The sequence below is a fragment of the Hyla sarda genome, chromosome 6 (genome assembly GCF_029499605.1).
Source record: "Hyla sarda isolate aHylSar1 chromosome 6, aHylSar1.hap1, whole genome shotgun sequence".
NCBI classification, from domain to species: Eukaryota; Metazoa; Chordata; class Amphibia; order Anura; family Hylidae; genus Hyla; species Hyla sarda.
In genome coordinates, this window is record NC_079194.1 from 177,106,940 (window position 1) to 177,133,050 (window position 26,111).

The 26,111-nt window shown below is 41.0% G+C and overlaps 2 protein-coding genes across 3 annotated transcripts in view; one reads left to right on the forward strand and one right to left on the reverse strand.

Annotated features, from left to right (window-relative positions):
• LOC130276468 (IST1 homolog) overlaps window positions 1-9,107 on the forward strand; it is a 31,195-nt gene extending 22,088 nt beyond the window's left edge. For both annotated transcript variants that reach the window (XM_056525887.1, XM_056525886.1), the window contains exons 8-10: window positions 215-328; window positions 8,350-8,392; window positions 8,495-9,107. In XM_056525887.1, coding sequence (XP_056381862.1) covers window positions 215-328; window positions 8,350-8,392; window positions 8,495-8,676 — 339 coding nt within the window. In that variant the 3' untranslated portion in view covers window positions 8,677-9,107. The remainder of the gene's footprint in view (window positions 1-214; window positions 329-8,349; window positions 8,393-8,494) is intronic.
• Window positions 9,108-9,243: 136 nt separating this feature from the next.
• LOC130277473 (polycystic kidney disease protein 1-like 3) overlaps window positions 9,244-26,111 on the reverse strand; it is a 101,745-nt gene continuing 84,877 nt past the window's right edge. Inside the window, exons 25-27 of the mRNA XM_056528148.1 lie at window positions 21,881-21,982; window positions 13,101-13,232; window positions 9,244-9,429 (exon numbers count right to left, since the gene is read on the reverse strand). Coding sequence (XP_056384123.1) covers window positions 9,331-9,429; window positions 13,101-13,232; window positions 21,881-21,982 — 333 coding nt within the window. The 3' untranslated portion in view covers window positions 9,244-9,330. The remainder of the gene's footprint in view (window positions 9,430-13,100; window positions 13,233-21,880; window positions 21,983-26,111) is intronic.

The window sequence follows — 26,111 nt, forward strand, 5'->3', positions numbered from 1 at the left end:
ACTTTTGATAGGGTGCCAATAATTGTGTCCAGCCCATTTTTGGAGTTTGGTGTGACATTTTATTTTTTTATTTATTTTCTCCCTTTTTGGTTTAGTTCCAATACACAAAGGAAGTAAACGTGTAGCATGTTACTGCAATCCTTTTTTCTATGAGAAATACTAAATTTATATTAGCTTTATATTAATATTATGTTTTATTTTCTGCTTACATAAGGATACATTTAATGGACCATCTGTGGGAATCTATCAACCTTTTGCTAACCAAAATCCTCCAGCCATGGGCATGGGGCTACCACCAATCCCATCTATGCCTCCCACATATGAGTCTGTAAGTATGAGATGCACCTTCAGTAGTTTCAATGACGTTTGCTATGGACAGTCAGAACTCTGACTTTTAGTCTCACAATTACCTTACATGCAGTGATCACGTAAGGGGTTAAACTACCAGAATCTGATGGTTTTTCTGGTCTTGGATGTTAGCGCAGGAGCCAGACTGTCATGCTTACAGCAGAGCCCCTTTAATCCCAGCAGCACAGGAGACCCAGACTGACAAGCTGCTTTCGAATAAGGTCACACGTCCTTTGGTCGCCATGTAAACACAGATGGCTGGTCATGAAGTGGTTTAAATCAAACATATTTTTAAACATTTTACTTATTTTCCATTTAACTACCTTTTGTTATAAAATCTTGCAGTTTTCATTCTGACCACTAAGCATAATAACAAGCTGACACTTCCTGTTCTGTAAAGATCACTTTTTAGCAGTTTTCTCCTTCTCACAGACAGAAATACAATGAAAAGTGATGTCAGTATATAGATAAGACAGGATAGGACAATTCACAATAGCTGATGGGCACAGCTCCCCCTGCTTGCATTATGACCTCTGCAGGAGTCAGAGAATGCCTATTAAATTCTACCATAGAGAAGTAGTAGTCCTTTTTAAGTCGGAGCTTGACAAATCCTAGGACCACTTCATTCTGGTGCCTTTTTCAGCCTGAGCAGGAGTGACAGCGTAAAAAGGTTACATTCAGCAGCTCCCCTTGAATCAATCACTGAGCTGCCTGTTTCTAAACGCTGCTTTGTTGTTCCACTGTTGGTGGCCAGTGGTATTTTTTTAAATTTTTTTTATTTATTTATTATTTATTTTTTTTTGTGCCGGGATCTGTAATTTTTTTGACTACCATTGAGCGGCCTTTTTGATTGCTTTTTACTTGCTTTATACTTTGGTTGCTTAACTTATCTTTATGGGATATGATGTGATAAAATAATGTATCTGTTTTTGAAATTTTGTTTGTGATATATATATATCACAATTTTTTTATATGGAAAAAGGGATGATTTAAACATGGTAGGGGAGGGGTTAATGACTGTTAAACCTTTTTTTTATTTTTTATTAGCCTTTTTGTTTTTTGTTTTCTACTGTTCACATGTTCATAGAGCTTATTTGTAGATGTTCTGGCAAGATGCGCCGTGCCCCTCCCCCATAATAATATATTGAAAACTCAGATAAAATCAAAAGGTGTCCATCCTTTTTTTTTTTTTTTTTTTTTTTTTTTTTTATCCAGCAGTATAACTGATATGTAAGCACTACAGCCAGTCCCCAACTTCATTCTGCCTGGATTAAAGGTATGTTAACATGTACTGTATATGCTAAAGATTTTATGCTTTGTAAATAAATATAAGTAGAACACAGGATAAAATCTGCAGTGTATACAGTATGTGTAAACATACCCTAAAACTGTAAAGCATGTGAAGAAAAGAATGAAGTCGCACTCAACTGAATATATTTTCAGCGTGGTAGATTCTTTTATTCCAACATGAATGGCAGTGAAGAAAGGAGGTTACAATTCCTTTGCGGTGAGCGAGAGCCGGCAAGCTCTCAGACTAATAGGCTACTAGTTTTGCATCACCTGCGGACGCTTCTTCTGGCCAAGAAGAAGCGTCCACAAATGATACGAAACTAGTAGCCTATTAGTGGTGAGCCCTGCATCTGAGAGCTTGCCGGCTCTCGCTCCCCGCAAAGGAATTGTAACCTCCTTTCTTCACTGCCATTCATGTTGGAATAAAAGAATCTACCACGCTGAAAATATATTCGGTCAAATGCGACTTCATTCTTTTGTATATGCTTTTTATACCATTGAAGTCTGCACCCAAGAATTCAGCCATTAGCAGTACACACCTAAGAGACTAGGAGCCTGACGTTGGGATCAAGTTTTCCAAGCAGCGCCTGGTCTATACTCTCTCTCCTGTTGTATTATACCCTAAAACTGACTCATTATTGTTAAACTTAAAACGCAAGAATGAAAATTGACAGGGTCATTAAGGTGTTAAAGAAATCAATAAAGAATCAGAATTTAACTGAATTCTGCCTGGATTAGGTTGACTAAAACTAAGATGAATACCTTGCATATCTGAATGTGGATGTATCTACCTCTAACTTCAGTGGCAACACCAGAATTTAAAACTCATGACAGCTTCTGCCAGGGATTGGCTTCAGTAGATGTCATTCCTACAGTGGGGTAACCACCCAGAAATCTTTCCTTGTCCATGTCAATGGAGCAGCTCCTGTTTATTGTTGCTTATGTCCATGGGGCTTGCTGTAAATCCGCTCTAAATACTGAAAGGTGTCAGCTCCCATATGTACAAAAAAGTAAACTAAAAAAATTACAATGCTAAAACAGAAATAGATTAGAAATAAAGAACATGTTTGATCTCTAATTAGGGAAAAAAAATTGAGGCGATACATTCCATTTAACCCCTTTTCGACCAGTGACTTACATGTACGTCATGGGTCGGCTGAGGGAAAGCGTGACTATAATTCGTCATAAAGTTTACCAAAAATGCTCAAGTCAATGTACTCATATGCCCTAAGACCTGTTAGCATAATATGATGCATGATTTTACCTGTAAAATACCTTTAGATTGCTCCAACACTATACTCACTGGTTTTGTAAGAGAGTTGAAAAACGTTTCTTTTAGAGCGCCCCTGCCCCTTCCCTTCCCCTTCTCTTGTCAGGAGGCCTGCACATATATATTTTTTTCATTTAAAAAGCTGTGTGCCCAAAGTGCATGCTTTTTATGACTGTAATACAGCCATAATCACCTCATATATGGTGCAAATACATAAGAATAAAGTTCATAAAATGACCATAGAGAAATAATTCTGCATATAAATAATATATTACTTTTTGAAATGCTTGTAAGTGTGCATAAAATGCTCCTCCTCTGAAGAGGCTGCAAGCTGTCTGGATCTCACAGCTGTTCTCCTCACACACAGCTGAAAGCTGGCTGATACACTGTACTGGGGCACGTGAGCAGCAGAGGAGAGAGAACCACCCCCTCCCTCAGAATTTTGGTCCTTTCAGTAGTGAGGACCAAAGAACTTCGGATACCAAGGTTCATTTTCAAAATTAAAAAGACAGAGACCCCAAGTGGCTGCCTTTTTTTTTTTTTTTTTAACATCCTTTTTTTGTATTTCACATCTTTTAACAATTTTTGTTTGAAGTATATTAGGAAAAGGCTTAGTTTTTAGGGATATATATATATATATATATATATATATATATATATATATATATATATATATATATATATATATATATATATTATAAAACTAGAAAGTTAATCTGGTACTGCACTGCACCATAGCATACAGTCAATATTAGGAGGGATAATAGTAGGTTAGTATCCACACTGAAAGCGTCTACTAATGTTGGTGCTTAGTCTTAAAGGGGTACTCCGGTGAAAACCTTTTTTTTTTTCTTTGAAATCAACTGGTGGCAGAAAGTTAAACATATTTGTAAATTACTTCTTCTATTAAAAAATCTTAATCCTTCCAGTACTTATTAGCTGCTGAATGCTACAGAGGAAATTCCTTTCTTTTTGGAACACTGATGACATCACGAACACAGTGCTCTCTGCTGACATCTCTGTCCATTTTAGCAACCATGCAAAGCAGATGTATGCTAAGGGCAGCATGGTGGCTCAGTGGTTAGCACTGCTTCCTTGCAGTGCTGGGGACTTGGGTTCAAATCCCACTAAGGACAACAATAAATAAAGCGTTATTATTATTATAACGTCAGCAGAGAGAACTGTGGTCGTGATGTCATCAGAGAGCATTCCAAAAAGAAAAGAATTTCCTCTGTAGTATTCAGCAGCTAATAAGTACAGGAAGGATTAAGATTGTTTAATAGAAATAATTTACAAATATGTTTAACTTTCTGCCACCAGTTGATTTAAGAGAGGTTTTCACCGGAGTACCCCTTTAACACGATGCAAAATGTAGGAACCAACATAAGAAAAGAGACTGCAACTCTTCGTTAAAACAAGACAATATTCTTTATTCACTTCTAGGAACACAAAACACCTCGGCAGGGGGCTGTTCACAGATGCAGGGGTGTGCAGTGGAACAGCGCTATTTTGTGCTGGCGCACTTCCTCAGCCAGGTACACACCTCCATGCGTAACTCATCTGGCTTATGAAGCTACCTTGTGTAGAGTTACCATGGTTACATATAACAGCCATTAAAAGCTTTTTTTATACAAACAATAATGCTGACAATAACAACAATATTTTATAAAAAGGGACTCTGATCTTTCCTGTCATTAAGGCCAATCGACCCTAAGGCTTCTAGCTTCTGTATCCATTGCAAATTTTATGTCTGTCTCGTCCTTGCTGGGGAGATTTAACGTTTTCTAGTCCTGAAAATGTTTAACATCTTCCATTACCACCATGGGCTTCTCTAATGTGAGTAATATGTCTTGGGGCACCTGTAACAATAGATCTAAGGTGTCCTCTTAGTCGTGACACCCGATGTGATAGTCCATAATAAAGCAGAGATGCGAGCGGCTCTATACAGCGCTCACATCTCTGCTCTGTACTCTGGCGAGTGATGTGAATGGAACATCACTCATTCATATTTTCCACCCAGAGTGGTGATTGGCCATATGGTTGCCGCCAATCACAGCTCTGAGGGAAGAATGAATGAATGAGTGAGTGCCTGGAGTACAGAGCAGAGATGCGAGCGCAGGAGAAAGCTGTTCCACATCTCTGCAATAGACAGGACGATCGCATCGGGTGTCAGTAGTGATACCCGCTGTGATCTGTTCTTAACTGCAGGTACTTCTACTCACAACATGGAGCACACTCTGCTCCATGCTGGGAGCTGTAGTACCTGCATTAATAGACAGATCGCAACAGGTGTCTGTCTATTAAAGGAGTAGTCCAGTGGTGATTCAGTGGTGAGCAACTTATCCCCTATCCTAAGGATAGGGGATAAGTTGCAGATCGCGGGGGGTCCGACCCCTGGGGCCCCCCGCGATCTCCTGTACGGAGCCCCGACAGCCCGCTGGAAGGGGGCGTGTCGACCTCCGCACGAGGCGGCGGCCGACACGCCCCCTCAATACAACTCTATGGCAGAGCCGAAGCGCTGCCTTCGGCAATCTCCGGCTCTGCCATAGAGATGTATTGAGGGGGCGTGTCGGCCGCCGCCTCGTGCGGGGGTCGACACCCGCTATCTCGGCGGAGAGCCGGGGCCCCGTACAGAGAGATCGCAGGGGGCCCCAGCGGTCGGACCCCCCGCGATCTCAAACTTATCCCCTATCCTTAGGATAGGGGATAAGTTTTTCACCACTGGACTACCCCTTTAATGCAGGTACAACAGCTCCCAGCATGAGCAGAGTGTGCTCCATGTTGGGAGTAGTAGTACCTGCAGTTAAGGAAAGATCACAGTGGATGTCACTCCTGACACCCACTGAGATCCTCCTGTATAATGTATAGATGCGGCCGCTCTTCTATGTCCTCTGCACTGACGTATATACACATTCCTATTTCCCACAGAGAGCTGTGATTGGCTGGAACCATCTGGCCAATCACAGCTCTCTGCGGGGAATATGAATATTGCAGGGGACCATAGAAGAGCGTCTGGCCACATCTATACATTATACAGGAGGATCGCAATGAGCGATCTGTCTAGCAGTACAGGTACTACTTCTCCCATCATGGAACAGTGTGTTCCATGCTGGGAGTAAGAGTACTACTTAAAAATAAAAAATAAAGTGAAAAACACACACTACATTTTTAGTTCTCCGCCCGCCCACATAAATTTTATCTCGGTTTTAAAAATTTATAAACATTTTGTTATAAAAAAGATACATTTCTTTAGATACAATTTTTTTTCCTTCACTACTGTATTTATTAATTTTTTTTATTTTTTATTAATGGTACCCTATGACATTTTATTAAAAAGGTATCGCTTTTTTTGGATCGCTAAAGTCCAAAAAAGAATGAAAACCGCCTGAAAAAACGCCTAAGTTAAAACCTACATCGTTTTCCTTGGCGTTTTTTCACTCCTATGGGAGAAAAACACCACGATTTTGACAAAAAATCGCCAGTGCCTCAATAACATGGATATGCCAACCCCATTGTTCTTGGCATCCGTAATGTGTTTCCTAAAGCTTCTCTTTAGCGAATTGCTTGTGCAACCCACATAGTAGTTTACACGTCACATAGGTGGCTACATATACTATTGATTTCCAATTACAATTAATGTTATTCCCGTATGGCATAGCTATTACCTGTGTTACATGAAACAATTCTCCTAGTAAGGTCCATGAAATTGCGTCATGCATCTAGTATGACCACATTTCCAATTACCTACCGTATCCAACCAATTCCGCTTTCTATCTTTATTTTTATTGCCATTACTCGAAAATAGGAGGGATCCCCTTTTAGAGACTGTTGTTAACAGCACACTTCGCTCTATTTTCTCTACCCTATTACACGCTTTTGTTAAAACATCCTCTGTGTAACCCCTAGCTTTAAATCTATTGGCGAGTTCATTAGCAGCCATTTTAAAACTCTCTTCACTCGAGCAATTTCTTTTTATCCAGCAAATCTCTCCAAAAGGAATATTGTGTAACGCATGTTTCGGGCGGCATGAGGAGGCCAATAAAACCAAATTTGTGGCTGTTTCTTTTCTATAGGGAGCGATCTCAATCGCATCTCCGACCCCTTCCATATTATCAACAGATTGTCGATAAATCTGCCGATCCAGTGGATGCCTTCAAAGAAAAGGGGTTATCTGGAGTGAAAATAAATTGCTGCTCCCACTGAAACATAAATATATTTGCAAATGAGGGGGAGTACTTAGATATTAGTGTGAACAGCTACCCTGGAAGATGCAAACAACATCTCCATCCCAGGTTTTTGTACTGCCTTTGTACCTTTAACAAATGATGTAATGGGTCATGTGACCTTTTTCTCACGTATTTTAACAAGTGTGGTTTGCATTAGGTCAGTCTACGATTAAGCACCTTGGTGCGAAACGCATCATAGTCTTTGTATGTGACACCTGTCAAAGACTTTAATAAAGTAGTCTTTGGTTTTACCTGCAAACCTCAAGTGCCGTAAGTACCGGTACTACTTCACGCATTCTACTATTTATATAAAAAAAAAGTTGTTTCTAACAACAGTGATGTTTTTAAATTGTTAAATGCCGGTAAATCCTGGTGTCTAGGGGACCCATCTGCACCTCCGCAATGTAAAAAGGCTGCCGATGGGTTGCTGTGGAAAAACGAGGACTTAACCATCTACTAATGGCATCTTAGCCCCTAATACATTTAAATAGACAACTTTTCCCATTTTTAAATAAAACTTTTTAAATAAATTAAAATAAGCATAGTTGGTAATGTCGTATGCGTTGTTCTTTGAACTATTAAATCAAAATTGGGGTGTCAAAATTGCACATTTTTGGTTACATTATGTCCCCCAAAAAGTAATGTGATGAAAAAAATCATATACGCAATAGTAGTACCGTTAAAAGCTCATGGTGCAAAAAAATAAACACTAATGCAGCTCTGTAGGTGGAAATATAAAAAAAAAAAATGGCAATGAACAGATTTTTTTTTTTTTTGTTTTCCAAGTTTGTTTTATGGTTAAAAAAAAAGTATCCAAATTTGGGATCATTGGAATCATACTGAACCATAGAGTAAAGTTAGCATGACATATTTACCGTATTGTGAACTCCCCAAAAAAATGTTCTTATTCAATTTTCCCTACATACAGGTGTGTGTGTGTGTGTGTGTGTGTGTGTGTGTGTGTGTGTGTGTGTGTTTTTTTTTTTTTTTTTTTCCCCGCTCTGTAAAACATGGTAAAAGTGCACCAATGAAAAGTATAACTTGTCTTAAAAAAAAAAAGCCCTAATACAACTTTATCAGTGGAAAAATAAGTTATGGGTCTTAGCATGTGAGGAGTAAAAAATGTAAGGCCAAAAACTATTTGGTACATGAAGGGGTTAAAAATGAGCTGTAAAACAGTTTCTTCCGAATTGACTTAATGTCTGTCTCCAACAGATTGGGGATAGCGGGCCTCAGGCAAATGCTCCTCCTCTGGATGGTGAGTATACGAGCATGATGATTAGAAGTAAAGCTTTTGTTATACATAATATGGATAGATATTTGGTACAGCCATTAACCACATTTCTTTATTTTGTTCCAGGTAACCCACAACCTGTTGCCAAACCACGTACAAAAATACCGGATAATTTTGTACTTCCAGAATTGCCCTCTGTCCCAGACACACTTCCCAATGCTTCTGCTGGAACTGGAGCTTCAAATTCAGAAGATATTGATTTTGATGACCTGTCACGCAGATTTGAGGAGCTGAAGAAGAAAACTTAAGTTTGCAAGATTATATATCCCCTTAACATCTTGGCCTCTGCCCAGGAGATAAATTGAAATATCCTTTGTGCATATAAGCAGAGCGTCTGCTCATAGGTACTGAGGATGACAGCGGTTCCCCCTAATTCAGGTTTTATGTGTAGATTAAACTAAATATTCAGTGGCTGTGGCTTTGCCTGAAGGACCGTTCTGATTTCAGTCAGGAACAACTGACAACTGATAAATTCTTTTTAAAGCCGCCATATTTTCTGTTTTATGCAGGAATGTCCTAAAGCAAGACCCAAAAGACTTTATATCTGCTAATAAGTTGATGCGATGCTTCCCTACCTGATTTTCTAACCTTTGTACATTACATTTACAGACTTGTGTTAAGCTTATATGAGCGTGCACTTCTTAAAAAAAATAATTAAAATAAAAGCTGTGGCCTTCTAGTTTTTAGTGTGTGTGTGTGTATATAGCAGAAATGAGATGAAGAAAAGCTCTGCCCAAACTTTCTAGGTAGCAGTTGAAATTTGTGTATACAGAGAGTGAGAATGATCATGCTTGCTGCAAATAAACAAGATCTTTAATGAATTATACTGGTTCAAATTCCTCTTATCTAACAAGGCAATGACCAACAATCAGACTGCGGCGTTCATATTAAATTATGACACTTTATTTTATTGCTGTTGGTTCCTCTGCCCTTTTGTGTACTCCAAACATTCCAGACAGCTTCAGTAAGAGCATGTCCACAATTTCTTTTTCTTCATATGGCTAAAGAGTGGAAAAGAGAGAAATATATTTAATCAAAAGAGGTGGTATGGTCCGGTATATAGGAAAGAAGAGTTTATTAAGAGTGGGTTGCTGCACTTTTTACAGTGTGGCAATGTGAGGAAACCCCTTTTTAAACTGTGTGTTCAGTGAGGTTTACATGGCAGAAATTCTTAGGGTTGTCTTGTTATGGATGCTGATTAACGCCATTTAGTGGGTTTAACCTCCTTAAAGAGAACCACTCAGCATATTTTAGCATATATAACGCTTGGCAATGCATTATATGCGCAAAAATAATTATCCTCTACATCCCCAGGGGACATTTGTGCCCCCAGGAATGGTGAAGATATTAAGTTTTGTAAAGTCCCCTCGTGCCACCTGGCAAGGACTTACACTTACCAGCTCTGTTTGCTGCAGCCGTGGCCCCACCCCGATGGCTTGAATGACAGAAGACGGAGCAGAGCGGTGATGCAAGCCATTATTCAAGCTGTCTGGGTGGGGCCACAGCCGCATCGAACAGAGCTGGTAAGTGTAAGTCCCCGCCCAGGGGACTACTTACCGGGTGGCACGAGGGGACTTTATAACTTCACCATCCCAGGGGGCACAAACTTCCCCTGGGGATGGTAAGGATAATGAATTTAGCATACATAGCACATTGCCAAGCGTTATATATGATGATTGGTTCCCTTTTAAGGACGGACCCATTTTTTACCTTTTTAATGACCAGGCTCTTATTCATTTTATTTATTTTTATTTTTTCAATTTGACATATCTCTTTTAAATGGTAATAACTTTAGAATGCCTTTTCTGAGCAGAGCGATTCTGAGATTTTTTGATTTTTCGTGACCTATTGGGGAGATTTATCAAAACCAGTGCAAAGGAAAAGTTGCCCATAGCAACCAATCAGATCGCTTCTTTCATTTTGCAGAGGCCTTGTTAAAAATTAAAGATGCAAGCTGATTGGTTGCTATGGGCAACTTTTTCCTCTGGACAGGTTTTGATCTCCCCCATTGTACTTTATATAAGTGGTGCATTTTTGTTGACACATGCAGCATTTTTTGTGAAAAACTGGAAAATTTCTGGCTTTAAAAAGGTGTGTGTGTGTGTGTGTGTGTGTGTGTGTGTGTGTGTGTGTGAGAATATATAAATATATATCCAATAGATAATATGATGAAGGAGCACCGTGACAAGGCTTCAAGCCTATAAGGTATCAATGCGGGTGCTCAGCCAGCTCCAACCTCAACCACAGGTATATGAACAACAGAAAATCCAATAGGAAGCAAACAGCGGCACTCCAGCAGTTTCAAGAAGAAATTCCTTTATTCACCCATATGGTGCTACGTTTCGACCCACTTGATAAAGACTCCATTCAGTGGGTCGAAACGTAGCACCATATGGGTGAATAAAGGAATTTCTTCTTCTTGAAACTGCTGGAGTGCCGCTGTTTGCTTCCTATTGAGATATATATATATGGGTGGGTATGAATATGGCCATACCCATTTTATATAGCGCTTTTGTTTTTGTTTTTTTTCCTTTTTCTGAGCAAAATTATTTTTTGCGTTCATCATTGTCCGACAGCCGTACGTAACTTTGTTTTTGTCCAACACCATTGAAATTAACAAATTTTTTTGTGTGTGTGTGTGTGTGTGTGTATGTATATATGTATGTATATATGTATATATATATATATATATATATATATATATATATATATCACAGTACAGAACAAAAGTTTGGACACTCCTTCTCATTCAGAGTTTTCTTTATTTTCATGACTATGAAAATTGTAGATTCACACTGAAGGCATCAAAACTGAATTGACACATGTGGAATTATATACATAACAAAAAAGTGTGAAAATATGTCATTCTAGGTTCTAGCCACCTTTTGCTTTGATTACTGCTTTGCACACTCTTGGCATTCTCTTGATGAGCTTCAAGAGGTAGTCACCTGAAATGGTCTTCCAACAGTCTTGAAGGAGTTCCCAGAGATACTTAGCACTTGTTGGCCCTTTTAGTCTTCACTCTGCGGTCCAGCTCACCCCAAACCATCTCGTTTGGGTTCAGGTCTGGTGACTGTGGAGGCCAGGTCATCTGGCACAGCACCCCATCACTCTCCTTTTTGGTCAAATAGCCCTTACACAGCCTGGGAGTGTGTTTGGGGTCATTGTCCTGTAGAAAAATAAATGATGGTCCAACTAAAAGCAAACCGGATGGAATAGCATGCCGCTGCAAGATGCTGTGGTAGCCATGCTGGTTCAGTATGCCTTCAATTTTGAATAAATCCTCAACAGTGTCACTAGCAAAGCCCCCCCACATCATCACACCTCCTCCTCCACACCAGCACACCTGTGAAGTGAAAACCATTTCAGGTGACTACCCCTTGAATCTCAACAAGAGAATGCCAAGAGTGTGCAAAGCAGTAATCAAAGCAAAAGATGGCTACTTTGAAGAACCTAGAATATGACATATTTTCAGTTGTTTCACACTTTTTTGTTATGTATATAATTCCACATGTTAATTCATAGTTTTGATCCCTTCAGTGTGAATCTACAATTTTCATAGTCATGAAAATAAAGTGAACTCTGAATGAGAAAGTGTGTCCAAACTTTTGGTCTGTACTTTGTGTGTGTGTGTGTGTGTGTGTGTGTGTGTGTAACATATATATATATAAAATTATATTTTTTTTTTACCACATTCACCATGTGGGATAATTTACATTATAGCACACGTCCTTTCAGAAGAGGCAATACTTAGTGTGTGTGTGTGTGTGTGTGTGTGTGTGTATATATGATTTGTGTTTATTGATAATAGAGGGCTTTCATTTGGAAAGGGGCATTTTATTAAAAAAAAAAAAAATTGGCTTCATACACTTATTGAAGAACTTTTATTTATTTTTTTCTTCACTTTTTACAGGTTATACTATGCTGCACTACATTTTGTACTGCAGCACAGTAGGACCTGATGAGCTACACACACTACAGCCTGTGCGGGATCTCCCAGGCTTCTGTAGCAGGCAGACAGGAAGCCATGATTTTACCTCCTGCTGCCATAGCAACCAATGGCGACCCGCGATCGTACCACGGCGCAGCTGTCTTTGAACAATGGGCACACCCTCCCTCTGTGAATACCAGGATTGATCATGGCATCTATGGGATTAATGCTGCCAGGACCCGTGTGATTGTGGCCCCGGCAGCTGCAGCGGGAAGAGGTTAATTGGCATCATGCATACGTCCTATAGTGGGAAGGGGTTAATTTGCATCCTGCATTTCCACTGCACGTTCATCAGAGAAATGCTTGGAATTATTGATGTCATTTATTCTGGCATATTTCAAATGCAAAAGGAATAAATGCTACAATTAAAGGGGTAAACTAACATTTCTCTCCTATTCTGTGGATAGGGCATAAGTGTCTGATTGCGAGGGGTCTGACTGCTGAGACCTCCCGCAATCTTCATTACAGGGTTGGATAACTTATCCATCATCGGATTGCTCTGGTCCCCACCTTCCAAAACAAGCGTTTATTGGCTGAGCAGTGAACTGCAGCACATATTTCTGTTGAAAACAACATGTAAACTTTTTTTCCCGCAAATATTTTGTGTAATATGCACCAAACTATGTAGCAAAAATCTGTGTGTTAACATAGCCTTAAGCTTATTCACTATTTTGTTCTTACTGTTGGGTTCTTGCGTTCACTGGAGAAGACATTTAGTAAAGCGGACAAGAAGATGTTGACCACTATGAACACAAGGAAGATGACACATGTAAAGATGAGCAGAGAGCCCAGCACAGGGTCCAGAGTGAGAACCTGCAAACACAAGTACAAATTCTATTATCGACCCTTCGACTTTACCCTAACATTTCTATGTCATCAAATTACAAGGATAAGGTAGTGCAGTCAACAGCTGATTGCAGCCCTGTTTGCCCGATACAGAGTTTTTTGATAAAAACGCCCATTCTGCTGCATGGCGTTTTTTTTTGTGAAAAAACGCTGCGGCCAGATCTTAGCTGCAAGTCAATAGTAAACTGCAAAATGCCAAATCCACTTGGTGATTTTCAGTTTGGCGTTTTTTTTAATCCTTTTTTGCGTTTTTGGGCTCCTTGGCAGTTTATAAAAAACGACCTCTTGTCGAGACTTTGGCATTTTTTCGGGAAAATCTTGGCGTTTTTCTCCCATAGAAGTCTATGGGAGTGAAAAAACGGCAAGAAAAACGCCATGTGGGCTTTAAATTTGGCGTTTTTTCAGGCGGTTTTTATTCTCTTTTGGACTTTTGCGATCCAAAAAAGTGTTGGAGATACCTTTTTTATTAAAATTTAGTAGGGTACCATTAAAAAAAAATAATAAAAAAGATACAGTAGTGATGGAAAAAATTGGATTTAACGAAATGTATCTTTTTTATAACAAAATGTTAATTAATTTTTAAACAGGGATCAATTTATGTGCGCGGGTAGGGCACTAAAAATGTAGCCGACAATAATAAAAATGTAGTGTGTGTGTGTTTTTCACTTTTAATTTTTTTTACATTTTTTAGGTAGTACTACTACTACTCCCAGAATGGAACACACTGTTCCATGATAGGAGTAGTAGTTACCTGTACTAATTGACAGATCGCCGGGGTCCGTTGCGATCCTCCTGTATAATGTATAGATGCGGCCGCTCTTCTATGGTCCCTGCACTGCCGTATATAAACACACATTCATATTTCCCGCAGAGAGCTGTGATTGGTCAGATGGTTCCAGCCAATCACAACTCTGTGGGAAATATGAAAATGTGTATATATACGTCAGTGCAGGGGACCATAGAAGAGCAGCCGGCCGCATCTATACATTATACAGGAGGATCGCAGCGGGTGTCAGGAGGAGTGACACTCCCTGCGATCTGTCTATTAATGCAGGTACTACTGCTCCCAGCAGAGTGTGCTCCATGTTGGGAGCAGTAGTACCTGCAGTAAGGGACAGATCATAGCGGATGTCACTTCTCCTGACACCCGCTGCGATCATCCTGAAGTGACTGTCGGCATCAGCTGTTCTCAAGGCTACAGAGCCGGGAGATCAGCTGATCCTGAGCAGTAGATATACATCCTATATCTACTGCCCAGCAAGAACTTACAGTGAGCCTGCAATGTGTATACAGTATTCACATTGCTGGCTCACTTAACCCCTTGCTGAGCTGTGCGCTAAGCCAGCCCGGCAAGGAAAGAGTTAACTTACACTGCTGGACAGTGTAGGCTAACCCTTTGGGCGGTATACACTATATGCAGCTATCTATAGATAGCTGTCTATAGTGTATACAGAAGATGGAGAAGTCCTCTTACCTCCCCTCCATTTAGCTCTGCCCCCTGGTGATGATGTCATTAGGGGCGGAGCTACATACAAGATGCAGGCTGGCAAGGGTATAAGGTTCTGTTAACATTCTCCGTTTTTGATAATGTGAACAGACCCTTCTGCCAGTGTCTACCCAGTCAGGGAGCTGCCTGGGCATGCTGGGACTTGTAGTTTTGCACCAATTGGAGGCTCACTGTTTAGGTAGACATTGCATTATGGGCGCTCTCCCCTGCAGAGAGCGCAAAAAATGTCCTAACCCATTTTTTTGTGTTTTTTCTTCTCATTTCAGATCCGTGTATGCGGAGGAGTACGATGGATTCGATGAATTACGACGGATGAACTTGATTTTTTTTTTATTTTAATAAAATGGTTAACAAGGGCTGTGGGGGAGTGTTTTTTTAAAATAAAATAATTTTTCCAATGTGTTGCTTTTTTTTTTTATTGAATATTCAGGCTTAGTAATGGAGGCTGTCTAATATATGGAATCCATTACTAAGTCAGGGCTTAGCATTAGCCCCAAAAACAGCTGGCGCTAACCCCCAATTATTACCCCGGTACCCCCCGCCACAGGGGTGCCGCGAAGAGCCGGTACCAACAGACCCGGAGCATCAAAAATTGCGCTCCTGGGCCTAGGCGGTAACAGGCTGGCGTTATTTAGGCTGGGGAGGGCCAGTAGCAATGGTCCTCGCCCACCCTCGTAACGTCAGGCTGTTGCTGCTTGGTTAGTATCTGGCTGATACTGAAAATAGGGGGAACCCTATGTGTTTTTTTTATTTATTTATGAGAAAAAAATGCATAGGGTTCCCTGTATGTTCAGTATCAGCCAGATACCAACAAAGCAGCAACAGCTTGAAGTTACCAGGGTGGGCGAGGACCATTGTTACTGGCCCTCCCCAGCCTAAATAATGCCAGCCTGTTACCGCCTAGGCCCAGGAGCGCCATTTTTGATGCTCCGGGCCTGTTGGCACCGGCTCTTCCCAGCACCCTGTGGCGGTGGGTACTGGGGCAATAATTGGGGGTTAGCGCCAGCTGTTTTTGGGGCTAATGCTAAGCCCCGGCTTACTAATGGATTCCGTCTATTAGACAGCCTCCATTACTAAGCCTGAATATTCAATTAAAAAAATACACAACACATTGGAAAAATTATTTTATTTTAAAAAACACTCCCCCACAGCCCTCGTTAACCATTTTATTAAAATTTTTAAAAAGTTCTTCCGTCGTAATCCATCGAATCCGCCGTAATCCTCTGCATACACGGATCTGAAACGAGAAGAAAAAAAAACACACAAAAATGGGTTAGGACATTTTTTGCGCTCTCTACAGGAGAGAGCGCCCATAATGCAATGTCTACCTAAACAGTGAGCCTCCAATTGGTGCAAAACTACAACTCCCAGCATGCCCAGACAGCCTTTGGCTGTCTGGGCATGCTGGGAGTTGTAGTTTAGCAACAGCTGGAGTCTCCCTGTCTGGGTAGACGCTGGCAGAAGGGTCTGTTCCCATTATCCAAAACGGACAATGTGAATAGAGCTTCAGACTAGCCTGAATCCTGTCTGTAGCTCTGCCCCCAAATGACGTCATCACTAGGGGCGGAGCTATAAGGGATGGCAGTGACAGAAACTAGGGAGGTAAGTGGACCTCGTCTTCTGTATACACTATATACATCTATAGATAACTGTATAGTCTGTATACCGCCCAGAGGGGCTATAGGAGCAGGGAGTCCTGTCAGTATAGTGACAGAATTCCCTGGTCCTGTATAGTATACATGCCCCCCTGTATATTATACGGCCGGTACATCACTCCTCATCTCCTTACACTCTGTGGACCGGGCGCTCAGCATCCGACCCACAGAGTGGTACCCAGAAGACAGTGAGAAAACTGCCACAGGGGACAAATTTGGCTGTTTCCACACACCAGGGAAAACGCCAGAAAAAACATCAGAAAAACTGCCAAACCTCAGGAAAAACCTGTGGCAGTTTTTCTGGCGTTTTTGCTGGCGTTTTTTTAGGTGTACAAAAAAAACAAGTGGAAACCTAGCCTTAGGCTGTTCCACTGAGGTTTTTATCTTATTTTTTTTCTTTTGTTTTTCTTTTGTTAGGCTTAAAAAATAAAAAAAAAGTCCGAAAAATTGCCACAAATTTTTCTTGTGTCTTGGTATTTTATTTTATTTTTTTCTGGCATTTTTACCTTTTGTGTAGAAATTGAATTTTTTACCCTTTTGGCAGTTTCCATGTGGGTGTTTTTTGTTTTTTTTTTCTTTCTTCCTTTAAGAATTTTTGTTTGGGTACCAAAAATAAAATGATGCAGAAAGGATGGAAACAATTGTAGGGAACAAAATTAATATATACATTTTTTAATTACAAAATTTTTATTTTCAATCAGGGAGCAATTTATGTAAGCGGGCAGGGCCGTAAAAATGTAGCAGACAATATTAAAAATATATAAAAGAAGCCATGTAATATAATATTTATATATTTTTATTTCGTGAAACTTTTTATTATAGGTGTGATTTTTATTACTTTAAAACTTTATTCTCTTTAATTTTAGACATATTTGGGTACTACTACTCACAGTCTGTTCCATGCTGGGAGCTGTAGTACCTGACATATTTGCCACTCAGAGTAGTGAATGGCCGGATGGTGCCAGCCTGAGTAGCATATATGAGTTTCTATTCACATCACTTGTCAACTTTTATAGTACAGAGATGTGGAGTGCAGCAGACAGCCTCTCCGCATCTCAGAAAATTAAAGGACAATCTCAACGGGTGTCAGGAGTGATACCTGCTGCGATCTGTGTCTCAGTGCAGGTACTACAGCTCCCAGCATGGTACAGTCTGTTCCATGCAGGGAATAGTAGTAGTGCCTAAATAATGTCTAAAATAGAATAAAGTTTAAAAGTAATACAAATTGCACACTTAGTAAAACACACAAATAAAATACATTTTTAATAATATTAATAAAAAAAATATATATTTTTACAATTACATCCATATTTAATATTGCTGGCTTCATTTTTATGTCCCTGCCCATTCACATAAATTGGTCCCTGATTGAAAATTAATAAAAATTTTGTAATAAAAAAATATCTAAATTTCATTCAATGTTTAATTTTTTCCATCCCCATTATCTTTTTTTTATTTCGTAGGTTACCATACAAAAACTCCCTTTTTTTTTTTTAATCCATCGCTAAAGTGTAAAAAAAAAACAAAAAAAACACCACCCATCCAATGTTAAAACCCACATGGCTTTTTGTTTTCTTTGGTGTTTTTTCACTCCCATAGAAGTCCCACTTCTATGGGAGAAAAATGCCAAGATTTTCCCCAAGAAGATGCAAAAGTCTCAACAAGAGGTCATTTTTGAAAAACTGCCAGGGAATAGCTGAAATGTATTTACAACTAGCTGAATACCCGGCGTTGCCCGGCTTTTCCTTTCTAATCCTTGTTGCGGAGGAAAATAAACAAAGGAGGAAGCTTTTGACTTCATATCCCGTCCTCATATATTGTTGTCATATCCCAACCCCATATCCTGTCCTCATATCCAGACCTCCTATCCCGTCATCATATCCCAACCTCATATCCCATCCTCACATCTCGTCCTCACATCCCGACCTCCTATCCCGAACTCTTATCCCAACCTCCTATCCCGTCCTCCTATCCCGTCCTCCTATCCCGTCCTCCTATCCCGACCTCCTATCCTGTCCTCCTATCTCAACCTCCTATCCCGTCCTCCTATCCCGTCCTCCTATCTCCACCTCCTATCCCGACCTCCTATCCCGTCCTATCCTATCCCGACCTCCTATCCCGACCTCCTATCTCGACCTCCTATCTCAACCTCCTATCCTGACCTCCTATCTCGACCTCCTATCCCATCCTCCTATCCCGACCTCCAATCCCGTCCTCCTATCTCAACCCCCTATCCCGTCCTCCTATCTCCACCTCTTATCCCGACCTCTTATCCCGACCTCTTATCCTGACCTCCAATCCCGACCTCCTATCCCGTCCTCCTATCCCGATCTCCTATCTCAACCTCCTATCTCGTCCTCCTATCCCGACTTCCAATCCCGTCCTCCTATCTCAACCCCCTATCCCGTCCTCCTATCTCCACCTCTTATCCCGACCTCTTATTCCGACCTCCTATCCCGACCTCCTATCCCGACCTCTTATCCCATCGTCCTATCCCGTCCTCGTATCTCCACCTCATATCCCGTCCTCATATCCCGACCTCCTAACTCGACCTCCTATCCCGACCATCCCGTCCTCCTATCTTGACCTCCTATCTTGGCCTCCTATCTCGACCTCCCATCCCGTCCTCATATCCCGACCTGTAATATGTGTACCGGGTATTGAAATATCTCCAGCCGTACGGAAGTAATGTGAGAACATACATTTCCCATTGATTTGCATGGGACTTTAAACAAAACCCCCAACCCTCACAAATGGGGGTAGTTAAGGGTTAAATTAACTATCCTATATTTTAAGTGGACATATAAGTAACATGTGACTAAGTATTATCGAAATATCTCCAGCCGTTTGGAATTTATGCAGTAACATATATTTCCCATAGACTTGTATAGGACTTTAAACATAAACCCCGCCTCTTGCAAATGGGGGTGAGTAAGGGTTAAATCACATAGCCTAAGTTTGTTGTTGACATATAAGTAACATGTGTGCCAAGTTTCATGTTAATATCTTTAGCCGTTTGGAAGTTTTTGTGGAACATACACACACACACACGTTGAGTTTTATATATATAGATTGGTCACTTACGTGACCACTCCTGGTTTTACCATCCACTTTTAAATTAAAACTTAACTTTTAATGTCCTTTTGCCCCTAGTCCTTGACAAAGCCACTGATGTGGTGAAACGTCAGACGGGTGATGGTGTCAATATTTTTAATAGACTGTACTCCACCATCACTGATTAGTAGCATGTGGACTGCAGCCACAGTACCGCTATACCACTTGTAGCAAGTATATCTTGCACAAAAGTATACATCTCCCAGAGTGAAGTGGTGGAGCATTTTTAATCACAAAGAGGCATTAAAAGTTAAGTTTTTAATTTAATGGTGGATGGTAAAACCAGGAATCAGTGGTCACATAGGTGACCAATTGTAAATACATGTAAGGATTGTTCCTCCATGCTCTGGTCCTAACGTGTTGCAAAATAGATGAAAAACTGCAAAAGGATTAAAACAACGGCAAACTGAAAAACGCCAAGTGGATATGACATTTATCAGTTCCCTATTGACTTGCAGCTGAAATGGCCACTGGCCATTTCGTTTTTTTTTTCTCAGAAAAAAACTCAGTGCGGCAGAATGGGTGTTTTTTTGGGTGAAAAACCTCAGTGGAATTCCAGCCTTAAAGGGGTATTCCAGTTAAAAAAAAATTTTTTAATCAACTGGCTCCAGAAACTTAAACAGATTTGTAAATTACTTCTTTAAAATCTTAATCCTTCCAATAATTATCAGCTGCTGAAGTTGAGTTGTTCTTTTCTGTCTGGCAACAGTGCTCTCTGCTGACATCTCTGCTTGTCTCGGGAACTGCACAGAGTAGAAGAGGTTTGCTAGGGGGATTTGCTTCAACTCTGGACAGTTCCCGTGACACGTGTCATCAGAGAGCACTTAGAAAAGAACAACTCAACTTCAGCAGCTCATAAGTACTGAAAGTATTAAGATTTTTTAATAGAAGTAATTTACAAATCTGTTTAACTTTCTGGAGCCAGTTGAAGAAAAGTTTTTTCCTGGATAACCCCTTTCAAGAGCACTGATCTAGGAGATCCCACTTATATTGTGCAGGCATCGGGTTGTGTGATACAGATACAGTACATTTCAAACATTTTATTTTTATTTGTAACATTTCATGTTTAAAAAATAAATAAAATGACCTAAAAGCATATAGTATTCCTTTGTCCTGGATCAAAACAGCATGTGAAAAGTTACAAACCAAAAAGAAAAAATAGGTAATCAATATGTGGAATTGGAACATCCTTTTTAGAGATTTTACAGTGATTCGATTTGTCACGAACTTCTCGGCTCGGCAGTTGATTTTTCCTGCATAAATTAGTTCTGCTTTCAGGTGCTCCTGTGGGCTGGAAAAGGTGGATACAGTCCTAGGAGACTCTTTCCTAGGACTGTATCCACCTTTTCCAGCCCACCGGAGCACCGGAAAGCTGAACTAATTTATGCAGGCATAAAGGGAGCAAAAGACACATTTTTGTGCAAAAATGTATGACTTTTACACCAAACACTGGTATAAGTTGGATAGTAAATTTCCCTTTGTGTTCTTTACCAAATGCTAGAGCGCTCCTGCAACATTTAAAGGGGTAGTCCGGTGGAAAACTTTTTTTTATTTTAATCAACTGTTGCCAGAAAGTTCAACAGATTTGTAAATTACTTCTATTAAAAAAATCTTAATCCTTCCAGTACTTAATAGCTGCTGAATACTACATAGGAAATTCTTTTCTTTTTGGAACACAGTGCTCTCTGCTGACAACTCTGTTCATTTTAGGAACTGTCCAGAGCAGCATATGTTTGCTATGGGGATTTTCTCCTAATCTGGACAGTTCTTAAAATGGACAGATACAGCACTGTGGTCATGATGTCAGCAGAGAGCACCGTGTTCCAAAAAGAAAATAATGTCCAATGTAGTATTCAGCAGCTAATAAGTACTGGAAAGATTAAGATTTTTCAATAGAAGTAATTTACAAATCTGTTGAACTTTCTGGCACCAGTTGATAGAAAAAAAAAAAAAAAGTTTTCCACCGGAATACCCCTTTAAATGTTTCACGAGCGCTCTAGCAATTGGTAAAGAACACAAAGGGAAATTTACTATCCAACTTATACCAGTGTTTGGTGTAAAAGTCACAATTTTTTGCACAAAAAATGTGTCTTTTGCTCCCTTTATGCCACTTAAATGCAGTGGCCGTGGTTTGATGCTCTTTAAAAAAAAATGTTTTATCATTTATGCCAGCTCTAAGCTAGTGTAGATTTCTAAGGCAGCCACAGATATACAGGATTTATTCAGAGGCCTGTACCCCTTAATAAATACAGCATACACCATAGAGGACATATGAAACATGGTTCTTAGTAACATTTCCACCTCATAGTGCAGCATTATGGATGGAAATAGTCTCTTACCTCTTCATAATTAAAAATTCCAAGTAATAGGCTGATAATAGTCACTGCAGAATCAGTAAATGTTCTATAACTGGGAATGGTCCAGCCAAAAAGCAAGTTGCACTAAAAATTTTAAAAAATACACATTTAAAATGGTGTCATTAATACATTGAATTTATTTTATTATTCTAGCTGGGTCATGTAACTACAGAAAAAGGCCGTCAGACCACCAGTATATCACATGCTGTTTAAAGGAAGTGTTTTTTTCCTCTGTTGCTGACTTCCTATGAACTACAGCATTATGTCATCACCTCAGATCTTTTCCTTCTCTCTGTGTCCCTCTATACCAGGCTTAGGCAATACAGATGTTTTGGACTACATCTCCCATAATGCTTTGTCAGCATTTTGTCTGTAAGAGCATCATGGGAGATGTAGTCCAAAACATCTACACTGCCAAAAGCCTATGTCTGCTCTATACTCTAACTGCTGCTAAAAAGATCATTTTTGCATCAGGGACCAGGACAGTGTTGATATAGTAGGTAAGTCCATATACTATTCCTGGCAGGCTGACACATGCATCTGCAGAAGACATCCTGTCTACTGATTAAAGCATGTAATGTCTTTGTAGGCAGACTGGTGGTCACATAATTGATCCAACTGCAGTAATGAAATGTATCGATGTAATGTAAGACATGGGCAAAAAGATTTTTTTATGCATACCGTAAAATATTTTTCTTGGAGGATCTATTGGGGGACACAAAACTGTGGGTATATGCTCTTGCCACTAGGAGGTGCTGACACTAGGCATACAAAGAAAAGTCAGCCCCTCCTGGCAGGATATACCCCACCTACTAACCATTAGCTAATCAGTTTAGTCCCAAAGCAGTAGAAGGGAACCAACAGAGAAAGAAACCAGCAGGTGTCCGAGGGAGCCAGACAAAAAAGGAACCGAAAAACACCCCTCAGACAAAGCAAAGTCACTACAATGGGTGGGTGCTATGTCCTCCAATGGATCCTCCGAGAAAGAGATTTTACAGTAAGCATAAAAAAAATCTACATTTTAGAATCAGGGAGAGGACTGAGCCACTGCCGCCCGCAACACCTTACAACCCAAACCGGCGTTTGCTGACGCGAATGTGTGCACTTGGTAAAATTTAGTGAAAGTGTGCAAGGACGACCAAGTAGCCGCCTTACAGACTTGCAGAGCTGGAGCCCTATTGTGGAGAGCCCAAGAAGCTCCAACGGAACGCATGGGAATGCGCAGTCACCCGAAAAGGTGCAACCTTTCCTTTGCGATGGTACGATTCCGATATGGCAGAACAGATCCACCGCAAAATGGTCGCTGTGGAAGCCGGAAGACCCTTGCGGCTACCCTCTGGAATCATGAAGAAGGAGTCCCCCCTGCCGGAAAGAGGAGGTGACCGAAAGATATATCCGGACAGCCCAAACAACTTCCAGACTATGAAGGGAACTCTCCTTAGCATTGGAAGGAGCTGGACAAAAAGAAGGAAGAACAATCTTCTCGTTTACGTGAAAGGGGGAAACCACCTTGGGCAAGAAGGAAGGCGGTGGCCGAAAAACAACCTTGTTCTTATGTTTATAAAATTCAATAAAAACATTGTGAAACTGATGAAGGACCAAAACAGGGGAGCGACAGGAAAGAGACACCAACTCAGATACCCTCCGAATGGAAGTGATTGCAACGAGAAAGGTGACCTTCCACGAAAGGAAATGAAGAGAGGCATCACAAAGAAGTTTGAACGGAGCCTCCCTCAAAACCCCAAGCAGCAGGTTGAGATCTCAAGGAGGAGTGGGAGACCTGCAATGCGGCGCCTTATGGGCCACGCCCTGCAGAAAGGTACGGACATGAGAATTGGAAGCTAACTGCCTTTGAAACAGAATAAAAAGAGGGGTCGGACATAGTTGCTAGAAACAGTAGTCAGCAAAAAATTAAATGGTGCAATCTCACCAAGATATGTGTACCACCGCTGGAGCTGGGAAGCAGGCTGGAGCAGAAAGCAGATGGAAGTGCTGGAGCTGAGAAGACAGGAGCAGCTGCAATGATATGGACGGAGCAGGAGAGAAAAGAGAAGGAGCTCGTCCCAGAGGAAGCCTACGCCCCCGGACGGACGCCATTAGTAAAGACTGACTCCCAAGCACGCGCACCGAGCGGATAGGTAAATCAGTGACCCCCTGGTTCGCGCGAGAAGAACGCATTGGTAAACAGCATAAGTGGACGGGAGAGCCGCCGCACGCTCCAATGCGGGTGGAGGGAGTCCCGCACCCGCCTGCAGCAACGGCCTATATTAGTTAACTAGCCCCACGTGCCCGCCGAGAGCAGGCAAAAGTAAAAAAAAAAAAAAAAAAAGATGCTGGCCGCTCGATCGCAGTACAGCTGCAGGAGCTGCGTCCCTAATAGAGAAGTGCTGCGTCCGTAAGCAGTGCCGCAGACCTAGAGACCTAGACCCAAGGTGCGACCCCAGGTGCTGGGCGTTGGCAGGAAGGGGTTAACCGTGCATACTCTATGCCCCGTGCCCCTTAGCTGCATATGTGGAAGAGGTAGCGCCATGCTCCTGAACCCCCACCTAAAAACAAGAAAATAAAAAGGAGAAAAGAACTTAAAACAGGCCCTAACTATAAAATAAAAAAAGAAGACCAGGTCTGGAGAGCTCCAGACCTGTGTCTGCCTCCTACTGACACTAAGCTAAAACTGATCAGCAGGAGGGGCCGACTTTTCTTTGTATGCCTAATGTCAGCCCTTCCTAGTGGCAAGAGCATGTACCCACGGTTCTGTGTCCCCCGATGGTACCGACCGAGAAATAATTTTTCTTTAATAACAGCTTCTGTGTGTCCTGGCAACTGGTTTTGGGATACTAAACCAAAAGCACATCTTTATGCAGCTAGGGTTTAAAATCTGCCAGATCCAGCAATGTGAGGCTGGGGTCACACACCACACATGGCAATTTTTTTAGTTTTTATGTTGTTGAGTCACCAGCCTAAGGCTGGGTCCACACTACGTTTTGTCCCATACGGGAGCGCATACGGCAGGGGGGACCACAGTTTTAGGTCCGGTTGTAAAAGCGCATACGGCGCAAAAATGAGCCGACCGGACCGAACGTTTCACTCCGGTCGGCTCATTGAAATGAATGACATACGGGAGCGCATACGGTAACATACGGGAGCGCGAGGTTTTAGCTCCCCCCCTGCCGTATGCGCTCCCGTATGGGACAAAACGTAGTGTGGACCCAGCCTAATACAACTTGTCATTTTACTCTGCGGGAATGGAGTCCCTTCTCACATCCCTGGCTTCTGGTGCACTGTGCCAATAAGGCTAAGGAGAGTACATTTTGCTTCGTTATGCATACATTATAAATTAAGGTGTACTTTTCCTCAGCTTCTTTGCCACACTGCCCTGAATCAGAAATTTGGGACTCTGCTTATATGAAGCCTACATGGTCTGGCAATGTAATTTGTTCCCACCAGAAGCAGTTTTGAGACACTAAACTACAGCTGCATAAAGCGTCCCCAAACCAGTTGACAGGTTCCCTTTAAAGGTTAAAAATAATAAGATTATTTTGTGGCTGCATGGGAGAAGTCGCTATACACCACTTTTTCTCATTCATACTGGGCCACGGCCTTCACACTATGTCAAAAATGTTTGATTTCCTTTTAAGGCACAGGAAACTCATAACAAAATTCTCTCTAGGTCGTATTGAGTGCTTCTGGTTCTCCATAAAATGTACCCTTCTGGTCCTGATCTTTGTTGGCATTGCAGTGGTACTCTGGGTACTATATCTCGTGTATGGTGGCCGTGCCATTCTTTTATCTTCTTCTGGGCCCTCAGTAGTGACTTAAATAAAGCCATTTTGGAGGTGAATTTCTCAATGGCCCTAAGACTCTTCTGCTATTTTTCCTGTTTAAAAAAATCCCCTCTAGAGTACTGGCTTACTTCCTTTTAACCCCTTCATGACCCGGTTAGTTTTGGCCTTTATGACCCAGCCCGTTTTTTCTAATGTGTCTCTTTATGTGGTAATAACTTTGGAATGCTTTTACAGGGCAATGCAATTTTGAGAGTGTTTTTTGTGACTTATTGTACTTTATATTAGTAGTAAATTTTTGTTGATACATGCATCATTTTTTGTGAAAAACTCAAAAATATCGTGAAAGATTTGCATTTTTTTCTAGATTGGAAATGATCTACTTGTAAGGGAAATAGTTATGCCAAATAAATGTAGTTATTAATTCACATCTA